Raw genomic sequence first — 15618 nt, 5'->3', positions numbered from 1 at the left:
CTATGAAATGCGTACTTCCAGGCAAGACACCCTCTTTAAACTATGTGGGAATGGGTCTCTCTATCTCTCAGCGTCAAGTACTTTAGTCCCAAGGCTGAACAAAGACTTTCAAAATACTTCCTGTGGACTTATAGAATCTAATTACCTTAGAGGCTAGTATCTAAGCATCTGAGTCTGTATGACTAAGTTCATGACGACAGACTTGGGGCTGAGAAAATGTCAGCACCTAAAATGTTTGCCTCGGGGCATCACTGCCATGTAAGAGGGAGTAGATGTTTACCACCGTGTTCCAGTGAAAGCAACCAAAGATGTTCCCAACACATACTCAAAATAAATACAATAAATATTTGTTCACATACGTGTGTGTACATATATCTATGTGTCACACACAATTACTCCCCAGAATAAGTTGATTTGACTCCAGGTTCCCAGCCCGTCTCAATTCACCCATAAAGCTGTTGCTTGTTTGAATGGAAGAGGCTCTTTAGGAATCCACCCAGACCTTCAGGCTGACCCTTTAAGCCAGGTATTTAAGTAAACAGTGTTTTAACATGGACAGCAATTTCTTTTCAACCTAAATTTAGAAACACACATGCATCCTCGACTGTATTCTGAGTTCTGGGATTTGTATTTGACGTCTTTCATTTTCCCACACAGGAGCTGTTCTTGTGTTTGGCTGGTCCTTTTGGCAAGGGCTTTCTGTCAGCTGTGGCTCTCCTTACTGGTACATATTTATATAGTGCTGCCTTACCGGTCCTTCAGTGTTTATCTATTAGACTGTACCATAAACAAAGACCTCTATCCCATTACTATGACTCTTCCTGCCTTGGGACTCTAGGCGTAAGCCACCAAAACCATCCCCCCAAAACTTAAGTCTTGAGCGTAACCAAAAAGGGAACAAAAAGATAAATTAAGTTGGGCCGGAAACACAGCAAGCGTCCTCTATGGTGGCTTCTATGTAAGTGTTCCCATGACACCTGCTCAGTTTGCTTGAAGGAGAACTTAAGGCCCCGACAGAGAGAAGGAAGACAGGAAGTGTGGAAGGCTTGGTCAGATATTGTAGAAATTACGAAGTATCTCTATAGTGAATGGAGACCCTCCAAACCCGCTGTGACAGCCAAGGCAGAACAAGTGCCCAAGGCTTACCTGGCTCGGGCCTCCAGGGGCACCGGCGGGTCACCCAGGAGGCTCGGGGAGGCTGGCTGCTGCAGTGGTGAGCTGGACATTTGCTTTGGGGACCTTGGCACTTCAGAGAAGGAGGTGCCTCGCTCAGAAAAGAAGGCAGGGGGACCATCTTCTGCCACCGGGGCCTCTTGGACTCGCCGCTGGTTCTCCAAGTTGAGCAGCAGCTCCTGGTCAGACATGTTGCTCCCCAGCGGGGCGCTGTCCTGGGACTCTACCAAGCTGGTCCTGGGCCCTGGCTCTGCCCTGGAGTGCAAGGAACTGGTGTCCTTGCTCGGTTCTTCCTGCTTGTCACCTTTTCCTCGTCTGTCACCCACTTCTGGGTCCTTCCGAGACTTGGCATATCGAGACAAGTATTCGGAGTCAGCTTCCGGGTCCAGGGTCAGCCCGTACTTTTCTGCCAGCTGCCGCCTCCTCTCGGCTTTGTACCTTGCGATCCTTTCCGCTTTGGACTCCAGACTGTGGGTGTCCATGGAGCCCGAACTATGGATGCCTGAGGTTTCTGTGCAGTATTTAGATGGAGTTTGCTTTTCTAAGGAAGACCCGGAACTGTCTTCCTCTTCATTAGATCGCCCTACAAGAAGACCACAGGATAAAACATAGCAGACCAAGCCCAGACAGCCATGTAACACTCAGAGTCCTCCACACTGCCTGATGCTCACAGACAGCCCAGCCTGAAGGCCCCATCTCATCTAGGCTGGCTGATGGAAGGAGCCTGGGGTCCCCCAGGAAAAGTAGGAAAGCAGAGAGCCACACTGCATCTGTCCCCCACACTCTCCAGCCGCCTCTGGCATCTCATTTATTCCCCTTTATTTATTTTTATGTTTTGTTTTTGAGTTAAATATTTCCTATGGGGTCCAGGGGCAGGTTGAGATTCTCCTAGAAAAGACAGCAGACACCAGAACATTTGCTGATTTAACAAGAGATGGACTGTGGTTTTCACAGTCATCAGAGTGGTATCTGTACTTACAGATGTGGTTTTTCCCAGTTGCCCACACACATGCAAACACACATACACATCAAAACGTTGAATTATTTATGAGGGCATTTGAGACCTTTCAGTCAGTTGCTAGGCTGTGAAATTAATTTCTACACCGCTCTAAGTAATACTGACTCATTCATCATTTGGAGATTTCTTTACCTGTTTTTTAAGTTCACTTGAATGAAACATATGCCTGTGTTTTCAAGTTTCCAATGACTTCTTTTGAATTATAATAAGATTAACCAGAATTTACTTTGGGGCTTGGTATGAAATGGAAAGAGGAATATGTCCTTTCCTCATCTCAATTCCTAACATCTTCATAAATAATTCTTTCTTGGTTGTGCATGCCGGTAACACCAGCAGATGGCTGAAGCAGGAGGAGAGTGTGTTTAAGCCAGTGTGGGCTACATAACTTATGTCTAAGAACAAACTCCACAAATTAATTAATTTCCTCACTATGTTTGATGGTTAAATTAAATGTTACATGGATGAAGACATTATGTACACAAGGATTTGTTCCTGGGTATTGATTCTGGGTATAGATTCTTGGCTTTTCACGTAGTTCTCTATCACAAGCCACCAATACCAGCAAACTGTGGCATTATGCAAGGAGATCAGGAGCCCCGCTCTGAAGAGGAAACTGGAAACAATGGCTAGGAAAAGCAGCACCTCAGAGCCTGAGCCTGGGACCTGGCTGGGAAGCTCAGCCCTAATTGTATTGTTCCATCTGAGGTCAGGTGGGGTAACCAATGTCCGTAACAGTGACAGGGCATGACCGAGAAAAAGCTAAGTCATGCTCAGCATGTTGAAAATCAATATGTAACACATTTACACACACAAAAATAGACAGGCTTGTGGCATGTATCCTGAGAGTAGTAACTGCAGCCACCCAAGGCCCAACTTTGCATTTTACTTTTCCTGCTCTAAGAAGCCATCCCCTCTGCTAGGCATCTGGATATTTAGTGTAACCAACGATGCACATATCTGAATCCTTCCTTTACAGACAGACATCTACCAATAGACTTTAACAGCAGATTCTGTGCTGAGCCATGGAAATGGAGAAATGGACACCATGTGTGCCTCTGACGGATCACTGTCTAAAGGGGCCTGATAGACAAAATATTGAAGAAACTACATACACACACAGTGTACTGCTGTTGGCTGTGATGGTTAATGCGCATTGTCAACTTGACTAGATTTGGAGTCACTTTTCAGAGGCTTAACTAGGAAGGGAACATCTGCCCTGATGTGTGTGACATCAACCCACTGAATAAAAAGGTGAAAAAGAAGAAAGCCGGGGAGCAGCAACAGCATCCATTCCCTGATTCCTGACTGTGGGTGTGTGTGACCAGCAGCTTCTTACTCTCCCTGCCATACTTTCCTTCCATCATGATGGACTGTGTCCCCTCAAACTGTGAGTCAAGACAAGCTTTTCCTTCCTGTAGCTGCTTTGGTCGGTGTTTTTATTCTGGTGTCAGGCATCTCATTCTCCAGCACCCCAGGATCAGGCAGGTGAGGTGTGACAGGACAAGCACCCTGCCTAGCGTGGTCACGTACTCACCAGTGTGAGGGCTGGCAGGGTCTGTGGCGCGCATGTATCTGGGTGTATCTTCCTCCAGCAGTCTATGAGTCACTAGCCCTGTGCAGCTCTGCAACAGGATGGGCTGGGGGTCATTTTCTATTCCCTCTAAGCGCCTGGCAATTCTTTCCTTTCTGCACAGCAGACCAAAGAAAACCCACAGTGAGCGTGGAAAAGGACACTAAGGGACAAATTAAACATCGCTGTGGTAAACGTCTCTCCCCAACAGTGGTGTGACATAAATACATTACCTTTTCATCTCTAAAAAGTCTTTCCTCTTTGGTTCGAAGATTTTTCTTAATTCTGCAACTACAACAGAGCAGGGAAGAACAAAACCAATACGGTGTTTAGTGGTTCTGTGTTTCTTTCATTCACTCATGCAAAATATCTATTCTCAGCTCCCACGTGACACTGCTAGCTTCCTGCTCCCTTGGAGTTTGTTTTTAGGTGGGAAGGGAGATGCTAAACAAGTGAAACAAGTTAATGTGTGCACGCAGCACCCCCTCCCCACACGTCACACTTTGGGCCAAAAAATAAACTCATACAGGATAAGACAGTCAGTCTTATTTCACTCAAAGTCACAGGGGACTTAACCTACAAGGCCTCTTTAGTAAGGTTTTTGTTTTTTTAAAATTGTTTTGCTTATCAGGAATCCTAGTATCTATTTTAAATTTCGTTATGTATACTCATGTATCTGAAGCTTTTATCCTGGAAGACATTTGCAAAGAATATGCCCCGAGCTCCCAGAGGGTCATCTGCAAGCTCCTAGCATGCATACACAGCCACTCCTACGTCACCCTGTCATTTAACGTCTGTCAGGACATGGCTATGTTTCCTTTAACCATGGCTGAAATCAGGTCTCAAGACTCTGCTCGAGCTTCACTGGAAGGAAGTGGTAACATTCGCTTCCAGGCTATAATCTAGGAGGATAATGTGATTTTCCTGGCATGACTGGAGAATCAGGGAACATGCTTTGGTGTGGTTGAAGGTTCTAGCAAGACACTGACTACAGGGCAGACCAAGAAGACAAGCAACTGCCTCTTTGGAGAGACGGCCAAAGCTGGCAGAGAATGGCTCTTAATCTGTCTCTACCTTCACTACATCAATTCGTAAGAGCACCTAAAGGCAAGGAGTTAGCAGAAAAAGAGGGAGGGGCCAAGGGACCACCAGGACAGAAGGAGGGGCTATCAGGACCCGGGGAGGAGCTGGCAGGAAAGGAAAGAGGGACTGATAGTTGAGGGTCAACATTCTGAAAGGCTGACCCATAGGAGAAATTAAGGGGCAATTAAGACATGGCATCTAATTAGTTAGTAACTGTCATTGCTCTGCTAGGGACTGAACTCAGGGCTTCCTGCACACTAGTCAAATTTTCTGTCACTGAGCTAATATCCACTTCAGTTTCTGCTGTTTCTTTTTGAGTGGCATTTTAGCAACGAGTCAAACTGCATATACATAAATGTGATTCCCACAATGGTCTTTGTACTCAGAGACTGAAGCTGGGTGTTTATTTCTAAGTGGCATCTGCCTTAAAACTTTTGCTAATGGGGATAGAGGTATGGCTCTGCAGTTAAGAGCACTGGATATGCTTGTAGAGGACCCAGGTTCTACTCCTAGCGCCCACATGGAGGCTCACAACCATCCGTAACTCCAGTTCCTGGGGTTCTGATGCCTTTTTCTGACCTCTGCAGGTATGAGGCATACACATGGTGCATATACATATAAGCAGGAAAAAAACTAACCCCAATCCTAACCCTTTAAACTCTTTCAACAAATTTTATGTGATTTCAGACTTAGAAGCTCTCTAAGACACCCCTTGTGACATGCTAACATTTTACTAATTTTCTTCCTTTTCCCCTTTCTGTAGATACTTTCATTGTACTCTCAAGCCACGTAAGAGCAAGCTGCAGTCTCAGTCTCTCTCTCTCTCTCTCTCTCTCTCTCTCTCTCTCTCTCTCTCTCTCTCTCTCTCTCTTGGTTTTTCAAGACAGGGTTTCTCTGTGTAGTTTTGGTGCCTGTTCTGGAGCTCGCTCTGCAGACCAGTCTGGCCTCGAACTCAACAGAGATCCATCTGGCTCTGCTTCCCGAGCGCTGGGATTAAAGGCGTGCACCACTACCACCTGGCTGCAGTATATCTCTTTATTCTAAGATCCTTCAATGTAAATTCCCTAAAAACATGCAATAAAAATGTTCCTTAAAGTCAGAGTCAACATCCATAATTCAATTGACTGAATGGTGTGCCGTAACTAAAACTCCTAAATGGCACAGGTTCCATACACTAGTCAACATACAGCCCAGATATGTCGCAATCATAGACAGTCTAATTTCCATAGGAGGAAAACTTTCTTATATTTGTTTTCAAATGCATAGATTTTGATTAAATTAAATTATCCATTTTACAGCTACTGCCATGGTCTCTTTTGAGTAATTCTAAGTGGTCCTTCTACATCCACGAGACTTTTGCCATTTCTGGTAAGAGTTCATGGGTCAGTTTTCAATTAAGGCCTTTATGAGAACTGGAGAGCAGGTTCTCATATTCATTTACCTATTTACCACACATTCTTTGTAAGATGAATATTCCAACAGTATTCAGGATAATTTGGTCTGCCAAGGGCTTGTCTTGTGAAATACAGTTAGTTCTTCACTTCTGAGAGACTGGGGACTTTTGGTAAAGACAGCACTGAACTTAGTCTTCCAAACTCAAGGATAGCAGGCACTTGGATAGAAAAGTCAGTGGTAGCGCATCACCAAGACAGTGCTCCTCCCTGTCCCAGGATGGCCTGAGAGCGCAGGCCTGACTGGAGTGATCTGAACACTGGTTTGTCTTCCACAGGAGGGCTGCAGGCGCCAGTACAAAGGCAGGAAGTAACCACCAAACTGGAGGCCTCACAGGGAAAATGATGGCTCCAGGGTGTGAGGTATCTTTTGGGATAGTGAAGACACTCCAATATTGACTATGGTGATGGACATGCAATTGTGAATGTGTCAGAGACTAATGAAGCAGTCTTTACATGGATGAACTGAGTGGTGCAAGCACTATATTTTAATAATAATGTTAGAGACAATGATGTATCTCTGTTTCTTAATTCTAAAATGGAAAGTCTATTTAATACTATAATGTTTACATAGTCAAAGACTTATTTTATTTAAATACATATTACATTTATTTATATGTGTGTCTGTGTATGTCTGTAGGTTCATGTGTGCCATGGCTTCTGTATACGGGGTCAGAGGGAAGCTTTTGGGGGTCAGTTCTCTCCTTCTACCCTGTAGGTTCTGGGTCATCAGGTTTGGGTGGCAGGAGCCAAAACATCTCAATGGCCCTTTTGTAGTAAAGATTTTTATTCCATTCATCAACAAGAATGTAGATGGCATGATGAGTTCAAGAGGGAAAAGAAACAATCATCTTAATGTTCCATTTTACAGACGCAGAAACCTTTCACTAAGTGAGCGAAGGGTTGTCTACAAACTTAAAAACCAACATAAAACTCTCTGTCACTGAAAGAAAATGGTGCTGGGATCCAGCTAGTGCAGTACTTGTCTGAGGGCCTGAGTACAAACCAGCAACAAACAAACAACACAAAGACAAAGCCCAGATTCATAATTCTTCCTCTGTCAGCATTATACTGTTAAGAGCCGACCTGCCCAAATTCAAGGACATCAAAACTAAGGCATAAAGAAGCCTGAGGTGAGATCGAGGTGGGGCTTGGGAACATTTTGAGATGTTGTAGAGTGTTGTGGGACACTTTGACCACACTGTGACACTCTGAGACTGTTGAATAAATAACAGTTAAATAAAGTTTACCTTGAATCAGGGGGGTGAGAGCCAGTAACTAGCTGACCAGAATTAGCCATAGAGAAGTCATCAATTTGGATAGAGAAGATGCACAGGGAGGAATGACAGAGACTAGTGTTTGAGCTTTCTTTTGGTTCTGGGACAAGGGAAGCGAGGCATCTCTTGTGGTATTTCCAGCCAAAAAGCAAGGTCAGCTAGTTGCTATTCAACCTCTCTGAGCTAGCAGGTTTTCACCCCAGCCTTCGACTCCTGAGTCTTATTGATAAATAGAATGATAGAGACTTAATTTAAATCTACATGTTGTGGCTGTGGCAGAGCCAGGGCACAGAACCAGAAGCCTTGCCAGGCTGTGGCCTGAGTGGCTGGTGGGGGACTGAATGCAGGGCCATAGGGCCGTGAACAATAATTAACGTATCAGCAGATTTGTGTGCAGCCACTAAGCTGACATAAAAACAACAGTAGAGGGGGCTAAAGCTTTATGAGTTCAGAAACATGTATTTTGTTCACATGGCTCAACACTTCAGTTTGGAAAAATTGTACTTATTTTCATAATCAACTCTATGAATTTTGGAAGAAAACTGGTCAATAACCTATTTTTTTTTCAGTGTTGCTATGATTGAAATTACAGTATGAGTTTTCAGGAACCAGCAGCTTTCCCTGTCTCCTGACCACACTGTTGCTCACTGAAGTAGTTATCCAGAGGAACTGGGGCAGAGAAGACAGAAGAGGGATGCTTCCACTGGTAGGGAATGACCTTTCCTTGCTATACAGATCTGTGCCTCATCAGGGAACGCTTGTCAGCTACAGTGAAACCTAACTGTTCTCTTTTACACTTAGGTTTGATCATAATCCTAGACTTTAACACAGCTTTGTCTCAGATGAAATTGGGTGCCTTTGTCCTTTATGAAGACTCCCAGCAGCTTAAAAGAGTATTTCATTTCAGGCTGGAGCGCATAGCCATCCAGGCACAAATCCTCTACAGCTCAGCCCTGCCATGAACACATCTAGCCTCCTGCCTTCCCGAACACTCAAGGAGAGTGTGAGCTCAGGCATGGGCCACTTCCTCCCTTGGAAGTGGTACTCTTGATAGCCACCCCGGCTTTCCATAGTGTCAGGCTCTTATTCTCAGCTGTGTTCTCCAAGGACAAGCACAGTCTTCAGTCTTTCAAGAGTCAGGCTCCACATTCACATAACTCTCAGTGTGCCATATTGATCATCTCTTGCTGTGCCCAACCTATAAATTAAATTTGATCATATGTATACACACACAGGAAAGAAAGTGGCACACAGAGTGTGAGCACTGTCCCAGTTTCAGATGCCTACTGGGAATCTTGGGGCACATTTCCCCCAGATTAGTGTGATGCTTGTACAATTCTAGCCATTCTTCATATGAAATCTTATCTGCATCCCTGTAACTCTCCATACTATTCCTTGGGTACGATACACAATAAAGCATGTATCTCACCTGGTAGTTATATAGATACTGAAAAACCGAAGCATGCTCTAAGTTCTGCTTACAGGCTAAGCCCTGGAACTTTTTCAAGTGCCCATCCTCAGGAGACTTTGTCTGGGCATATCATCTGTTTAGCTCCTTGGTATACACTCCAGATTGTTTGTGTGCCTTTGAAACTGGATTTGGTTTCTATTAAAAGAAAATGTCTTCTGATCTAATTTCTTTTAAACTTTTTTTTTCCCTTTCAGAGCAGAGGGGAAAAAAAAAACCCACAAAAACCTGTTCTTCCCTCAACCTGCTCGCTTTCTTTCTTTCTTTCTTTCTTTCTTTCTTTCTTTCTTTCTTTCTTTCTTTCTTTCCTTTTCTGTTTATTTTTTGAGACAGGGTTTCTCTGTGTAGTTTTGGTGCCTGTCCTGGATCTCTCTCTGTAGACCAGGCTGGCCTCGAACTCACAGAGATCCACCTGGCTCTGCCTCCTGAGTGCTGGGATGAAGAGCGTGAGCCACCACCGCCTGACTCAACCTGCTTTTTGTAAAGGAAGCGCTCCTTTGCTCTGTTTGGATACACACATTTTGGATTCGAGTGATCATTCCTCATGCTACAGCTCTTGTTGGGAAATAATGATCAGGCAATGTTTAAATCCTGTCAGAGGCAAAAACAGAGGAAGCCAGTTTAGAGCAGGTACAGGTAGCTGAATGCATGTGCTTCTGTTGCCAAAGGAAAGCATAATACAAAAAGGTGACTTCTGAGGCCTCTTAGATGGCTCAGTGGGTCAGAGTTCAATCCCCAGGACACACATGGTAGAAGGAAAGAACTAAATTCACCTCCCCAGGGTTAGCCCTTGATTTCCAAATGCATTCTCTGGAACACACACACACACACACACACACACACACACACACACACCAATACACACATGAATAAGTGTAATAAAATATTTTAAAACTTCAAAAGATGACCGATACAGCGTCCATCAGCTCTCTGTTGCATACAAGAAAGTCAGACCAGTGATGCCTTTAGTCTAAGTACTTGGGAGGCAAAGGCAGGTGGAACTCTGTGAGTTCAAGGACATCCAGGGCTATATGGTGAGACACTGTTTTTTAAAAAAAAGCTACACGTTATTGAGCATAAATCCCTTACGTCAGGAAGAGGCAGTGAGGTGCAGCGAGCAGCCCTGAGGAGGGGTAGTGGGTGGATGGAGAAGGATGGAAACCTAGGATACCAGCTGCCTTTAGAGAAAGTTAGCTTGAATTAAAAAGAATTTTTAATTTAATTTTATATTTTTAATTAATTTTTTTCATATAATAATTTTGATAATTTCCCCTTCTCCAACTCTTCCCAGATCCACCCAACTTTGTGTTCTCTCTCTCTCTCTCTCTCTCTCTCTCTCTCTCTCTCTCTCTCTCTCTCTCTTTAAAGCATATGAATGTTTTACCTGAATGCATGTATGTGCACCACGTTCATGCCTGGTGCCTACATAGGTCAGAAGAGGGCCCATCCCCAGGAACTGGAGCTACAGACAGTTGTGAGCCACAACATGGGTGTTGGGAAGCAAACCCAGGTCCTCTGCCAGAACAAGTGCTCTCAACCACTGCTAGGCCTCCCTTCTCGCTCCCTAACACTTTTTCCCCCTTGAGGCAGAATTTTATTCATTCCCCACAGGCTCCACCTCACCAACACTGGGATTTTAAGCTTTTGCCACCAAGTCTGGTTTATGTGGTGCTGGGGATCAAACCCAGGTTTCTTGCATGCTAGGCAAATCCTCTACCAACTGAGCTACATTCCCAGTCCCCCTGGGAAGGCTCAAGGCCAAAGAGAATATGGACACTGTGCTCTCTCTCTCCCTCTTCACTAGGCTGCCAGCAGCAACTGGTGGGAAGAATAAACCCCAGAAGGATGGGGTGCAAAATTCAGGGAAAGCTCCTAAACGGAAACTCTGCTCAGAGAGGGGAGGAAGGGACATGGAAGAGACCACAGACTGGAGGCTAGTGAGAATCCTTCAGCACAAGAGTCATGGAGAGTTGTGCGCCCAGGCACTATCTTACCTTTTGGGAGTGCAGCTAAACACTTGGTATCAAGGCCTCGCCTGTGGTTGGCAGGCTCTTCTTTATCGTCAAAGCAAAACTCTTTCTGAAAGCTAAAAGTTATTCCATTAATACAGCATTAAATCAGGATGCAGAATATTAAGCGAAAAACACTAAGTATAAAACCCATGATGTCAATCAAACGTAAGTATGTGTTTTATACTGATGACTTTTTTCATTTATTTATATTTATGTTAATATGGTGATGTGTATATATGTATTCAACAGTGTAATTACACTGGCGTTAGTAGCTGCTTGTTGTGTGTGGTGGGAAAAACACAGCCGAACTTGTGAACTGTATTCTTCTATTCAGACTAGCAACACCCTCTTGATCAGAACAGCTGAGTGAGTTGGACTTACACACCCAACCTTCCATGGCTACAACCTCTTCCTCAGAAGGCCAGCAGCTTGTTGAGGCAGTCTGGATGCTTTTTCCAGTAATGAATTATATTTATATTATAGGTACCTTCAAACCATTAAACAGCAGCCAGGGCAAAAGGGAGGAAAGTCCCATGAAAAAGTCATAATTACAAGAGGAAGTGAAAGGGGAGACTAGTACAAGAATGGAGCGTGTCCTGTCTCTTCCCTGTGTACTGACCCTAACCCCAGCTACGATCCCCATTATCTTCACAAGACTCCAGGTCCACACAACTTGGAGGTGTCTAAATGCCCGGTCACTGGCTGGCCTGCTTTGCAGTTGTTCTCTGGTTTGAATATTTATTTCCGCTAGGGCTGGCTTCTTGCTAATTATCAAAAGGTGAATTAGAGGACAGGGAGGGTGAAACCTTGCTGCCTCATAATTTGGGCTTTCTTTGCTGGTGTCTAGCAGACTGTATTTCTTGTATGCATACAGCCCCTTATGTCACTAGCACATTGGACATTTGCTGTCCTGCCAGGTGGGCTACTGTAGTCAGCTCACATGAAATAGTAGCAATGGCTTATTAACTCTAGTGTCTCATTGAGCCAAAGTCACCAAAGTGTCTGACTTCCAATTTATACTTTTCCTATCCTTGAATAAATAATGCCCCCTCCTCTCTCCTCGACCTTATCTTTCTTTCTCTTATTTACTAGCTTTATTATAGTTAAGATAACCTACTAGAGAAAGGTTAAGGAATGAGCCCAAGGTGCCATTAAAACATTCCATAGACATGAACCATGGACAACTCAAATAATATATTTGTGCTTTTGTTAACTGTTATCCTGAGTCACGGTTCTAATTCACTTTATACTCAGATAGGCACTGGATATACCAGAGACTTTCCTGTGTAGCGTGTTTATAAGATCCACTCTCCAATTTCGAATTGGATTCAGAATCAGCAGATTCAGACAACTTATTACTACAATGTGAAGGAACCAAGTCCTCTGTAGCAAAGTGTCAGAGCTACAACAGATGAGGGACAAGAGCATCTGCCGGGAAGGGATGGAAGGCACAGGGGTTGGCTCCTCCTAGCACAATGATGTCCAGGTTGCGACCCATGCCAAGGTGCACTGGGGACGACTCTGCACCTCGGCTTAGTATTGTCTGATTGTGTTGTGGTCAGTGGCCTACAGGGAAGGACCCAATGCAGCCACCTCGTGTGGCATACTCTTTCAGTTTTGCATTGTCTTACATCAGCAGTGTGCTACAGGATCTGAGTACCGTAGGTAAATTAGATTGGCACCCATAATGCCCGAGGGCAAGGAAGTTGACCAAAAGAATTCACAAGAGCAGGTGGGTGGATGCAGAGAGGGAGGCAAGAAAGGAAGATGGGTGGGAGGAAAAAAATGACAGGAGGGACCAGGCTAAGCTCTTTCTTAAAAATTCAAAAGCTCCCAGATGAACAGATTCAAAAGCTTAGAGGTAGGTGAGAGAAAAAGAAAGCTAACATCTCCTAAAATGGCAATTAATTACAAATGACACAAGCATACGTTCTATTCCCCAACTGGTTCCCAGAAACAGTGTGGTGTATAGAAGAGTCGCTATTGTCTGGGAATACTGTTAAGTCATCTTGCTTCACACAGAAAGAGAGACAGACAGGCAGGCAGGCATGCAGGCAGGCAGGCAGACAGACAGACAGACAATTGAACCTGGTACTTTGCACAAGCTAGGTAGGAACTGTACAATTGAGTCATGCCACCAGCTCTTGATAAAATTAAATAACACCCTGGGCAAAAACACACCACCAAACAAACTCATGGGTTAGAAATCTGGTAGGCATGAGGTTCACTGGGAAGCATTTGCCTAGCATGTGTGAGGCCCTGAGTTCTATTCCCAGCTCTTCAGAAGGACAGAAGGAGGGATTTAAGGGGTTATCTTAAAAGCCACCATATATCTCCAAAGCATAAGAGTTCTTGAACACAGGCTACGTTACCTGTCAGCTTTTCTTTGATGTGGGAATCCAATGAAGCTTAAGTTTTTCTTGTTGAAATCTAAGGGAAAGAAATAGCACAATGTTAAAATAGTTACACAGTCACTTAGGAATATTCATATAGGAAGATGCCCTTCAAATTCCCCTTGAACTTGTAATTTAAGTAAAAAGGACATTATTAACCAGATAACAAAACTGGCACCTTCAGAGAATCAAACTCGACACAGGAATCTCACACATAAAGCTCTGGTTTGCTCTCTTCCCTTCTGAAGGGGCCCCTGCCCAGCTCACAGGTTAAACAAACACTCTAACATCCTTCAAAGCCATTTCAACTTGTTATGGTAAAAAAAAAAATTGAACAATTAAATACCAAATAACTGTTATATACTGAGGAGGGGGGGAAAGAGAAAATCATTAAGCGATTTGGGTCAAGATAAGCAGAGAGAATGAGGTAATGGGCCTGGTAGGTGGGGAGGTGGGGGCGGCACTGAAGAGCAATGGGTGCCTTGGCTGCATCTTTTCTGCTGTTATTAAAATCTAGACAACACATGTGCATGTTGTTCGAGTATGTGTGTGGAGGTCGGAGGACAACCTGCAGGAGACACATGCATATTGTGTGTGGGTATGCATGGGCCACAGTACAAGTGTGGAGGTCAGAGGACAACCTCCAGGACACACATGCATATTGTGTGTGGGTATGCATGGGCCACAGGACAAGTGTGAAGGTCGGAGGACAACCTGCAGGAGACACATGCATATTGTGTGTGGGTATGCATGGGCCACAGTACAAGTGTGGAGGTCGGAGGACAGGCAACCTCCAGGAGTCAGTTCTCTCTTTCTACCGTGTATGTCCTTGGAATCGAACTCAAGTCATCGAACTCTGGGGCAAGTGCTGCCTGCTGAGCAAGCCCACTGGACAGACTCATTTATTTTTGAAGATAGGATATATGATGTAAAGACAGCTGGTAACAATTCCGTACAGGAAAATCACACATCCAGGGTGAACGTGTTAATGAAAACCAGGCGGAGACAGGATGTATAACGGGTCTCACAGCCAGCAATCTGCTTTACAGCTTCAGGCACAGTGACCAAACACAAGTAGACCTGGGACAGAAACTCCCTCCCCCAAGGAAGTACCTTTACGGTTTACTATTTAGAATCAGAGCCCCGACGGGTGGGGATAAAGGTACAAGATAAAGCAGATGCTAACACTTCTTTATCCATCCAAGCACATCTCAGGTCCTAGAAACTCGAAATTCAGGCCAACACGGAGGCATAGTGAAATGAAAAGTATAAAGCCAACTAGACATCCAGGTTTCATCCCAAGCACACACATGCATCCTGTCATAACTATCTGAAGAAAGACAATTCTGATTGAAAAATAAAAAAGCTAACGAATGTTATAAAAGTTCCTGAATTGTTCTAGTCTAGTCCCAACAGAGCACTCGTGCTATGAAATTTTCTGGGTAGATAATGACTGGATTTCAAATCAGCATTTAAATACCCACAGCATCTCACTTTTGTTCCAACACCACATATGTAACAGCACTTCAACAATCAGATCGGAAACATTTCTATCTCCCGGCTGGAAAAGAAGCCACTGAAGAGACAGTATTTTCTCCAAACTGTCTCACAAGAAGAGTTAAGAAAAAAAGACTCACCCACCACTGCCCTGCTGGAAGTAAGTTTACATGCAAGACATGTAGTTCCAGAAAATATTTTAGGTATAATGCAGCATATCCAGAATCTGATCCAAAATTTGGAATTTAATTAGCAACTTTGCTATACAAAAGCTTTTGTGGTTTAGCATCAGAAAGAGAAAAGACATTTTCCAGCAATTACAGGTGTAGTTAGGGACTCCGATAGGTAAAGCATCCTTTCAGACAGTCAGCTAGCCGACTAGTTGGATACTGGATTCCACAGCAAAGACATTAGAAAATGGATACAGAAATGCATTTTCCATATTTCCCCGTCTTACCTTGTTTCTCGGAAAATCTGAAGGCTCCCAGGCAGCTCGAAAGCCCTGGGTTCCTGAACATGGCTGCACACAGAGCACTGGGCAGCACCAGCCTGATTTGACAGCTAATTCTTAACTAGCAGTGACCTTGGGCCGCTTTCAGCAAAATTGGGTTGCAAATTTCCAGAGAGCGGGGCTAGAGTGAGCAACCAGGCACGTGTGTCTTCGAGCTTACAGTGA

The 15618-nt window shown here is 44.3% G+C and overlaps 1 protein-coding gene across 1 annotated transcript in view; it reads right to left on the bottom strand.

Annotated features, from left to right (window-relative positions):
* The window catches only part of Svil (supervillin), a 207153-nt gene that overhangs the window by 72481 nt on the left and 119054 nt on the right, over nt 1–15618 (bottom strand). Inside the window, exons 3-7 of the mRNA XM_059263727.1 lie at nt 13425–13482; nt 11035–11126; nt 3995–4052; nt 3726–3877; nt 1147–1756 (exon numbers count right to left, since the gene is read on the bottom strand). Coding sequence (XP_059119710.1) covers nt 1147–1756; nt 3726–3877; nt 3995–4002 — 770 coding nt within the window. The 5' untranslated portion in view covers nt 4003–4052; nt 11035–11126; nt 13425–13482. The remainder of the gene's footprint in view (nt 1–1146; nt 1757–3725; nt 3878–3994; nt 4053–11034; nt 11127–13424; nt 13483–15618) is intronic.

The sequence above is a fragment of the Peromyscus eremicus genome, chromosome 5 (genome assembly GCF_949786415.1).
Source record: "Peromyscus eremicus chromosome 5, PerEre_H2_v1, whole genome shotgun sequence".
Lineage (NCBI taxonomy): Eukaryota > Metazoa > Chordata > Mammalia > Rodentia > Cricetidae > Peromyscus > Peromyscus eremicus.
Note: the sequence above shows the minus strand (reverse complement) of the source record. Positions and strands in the feature narration are given on the sequence as shown.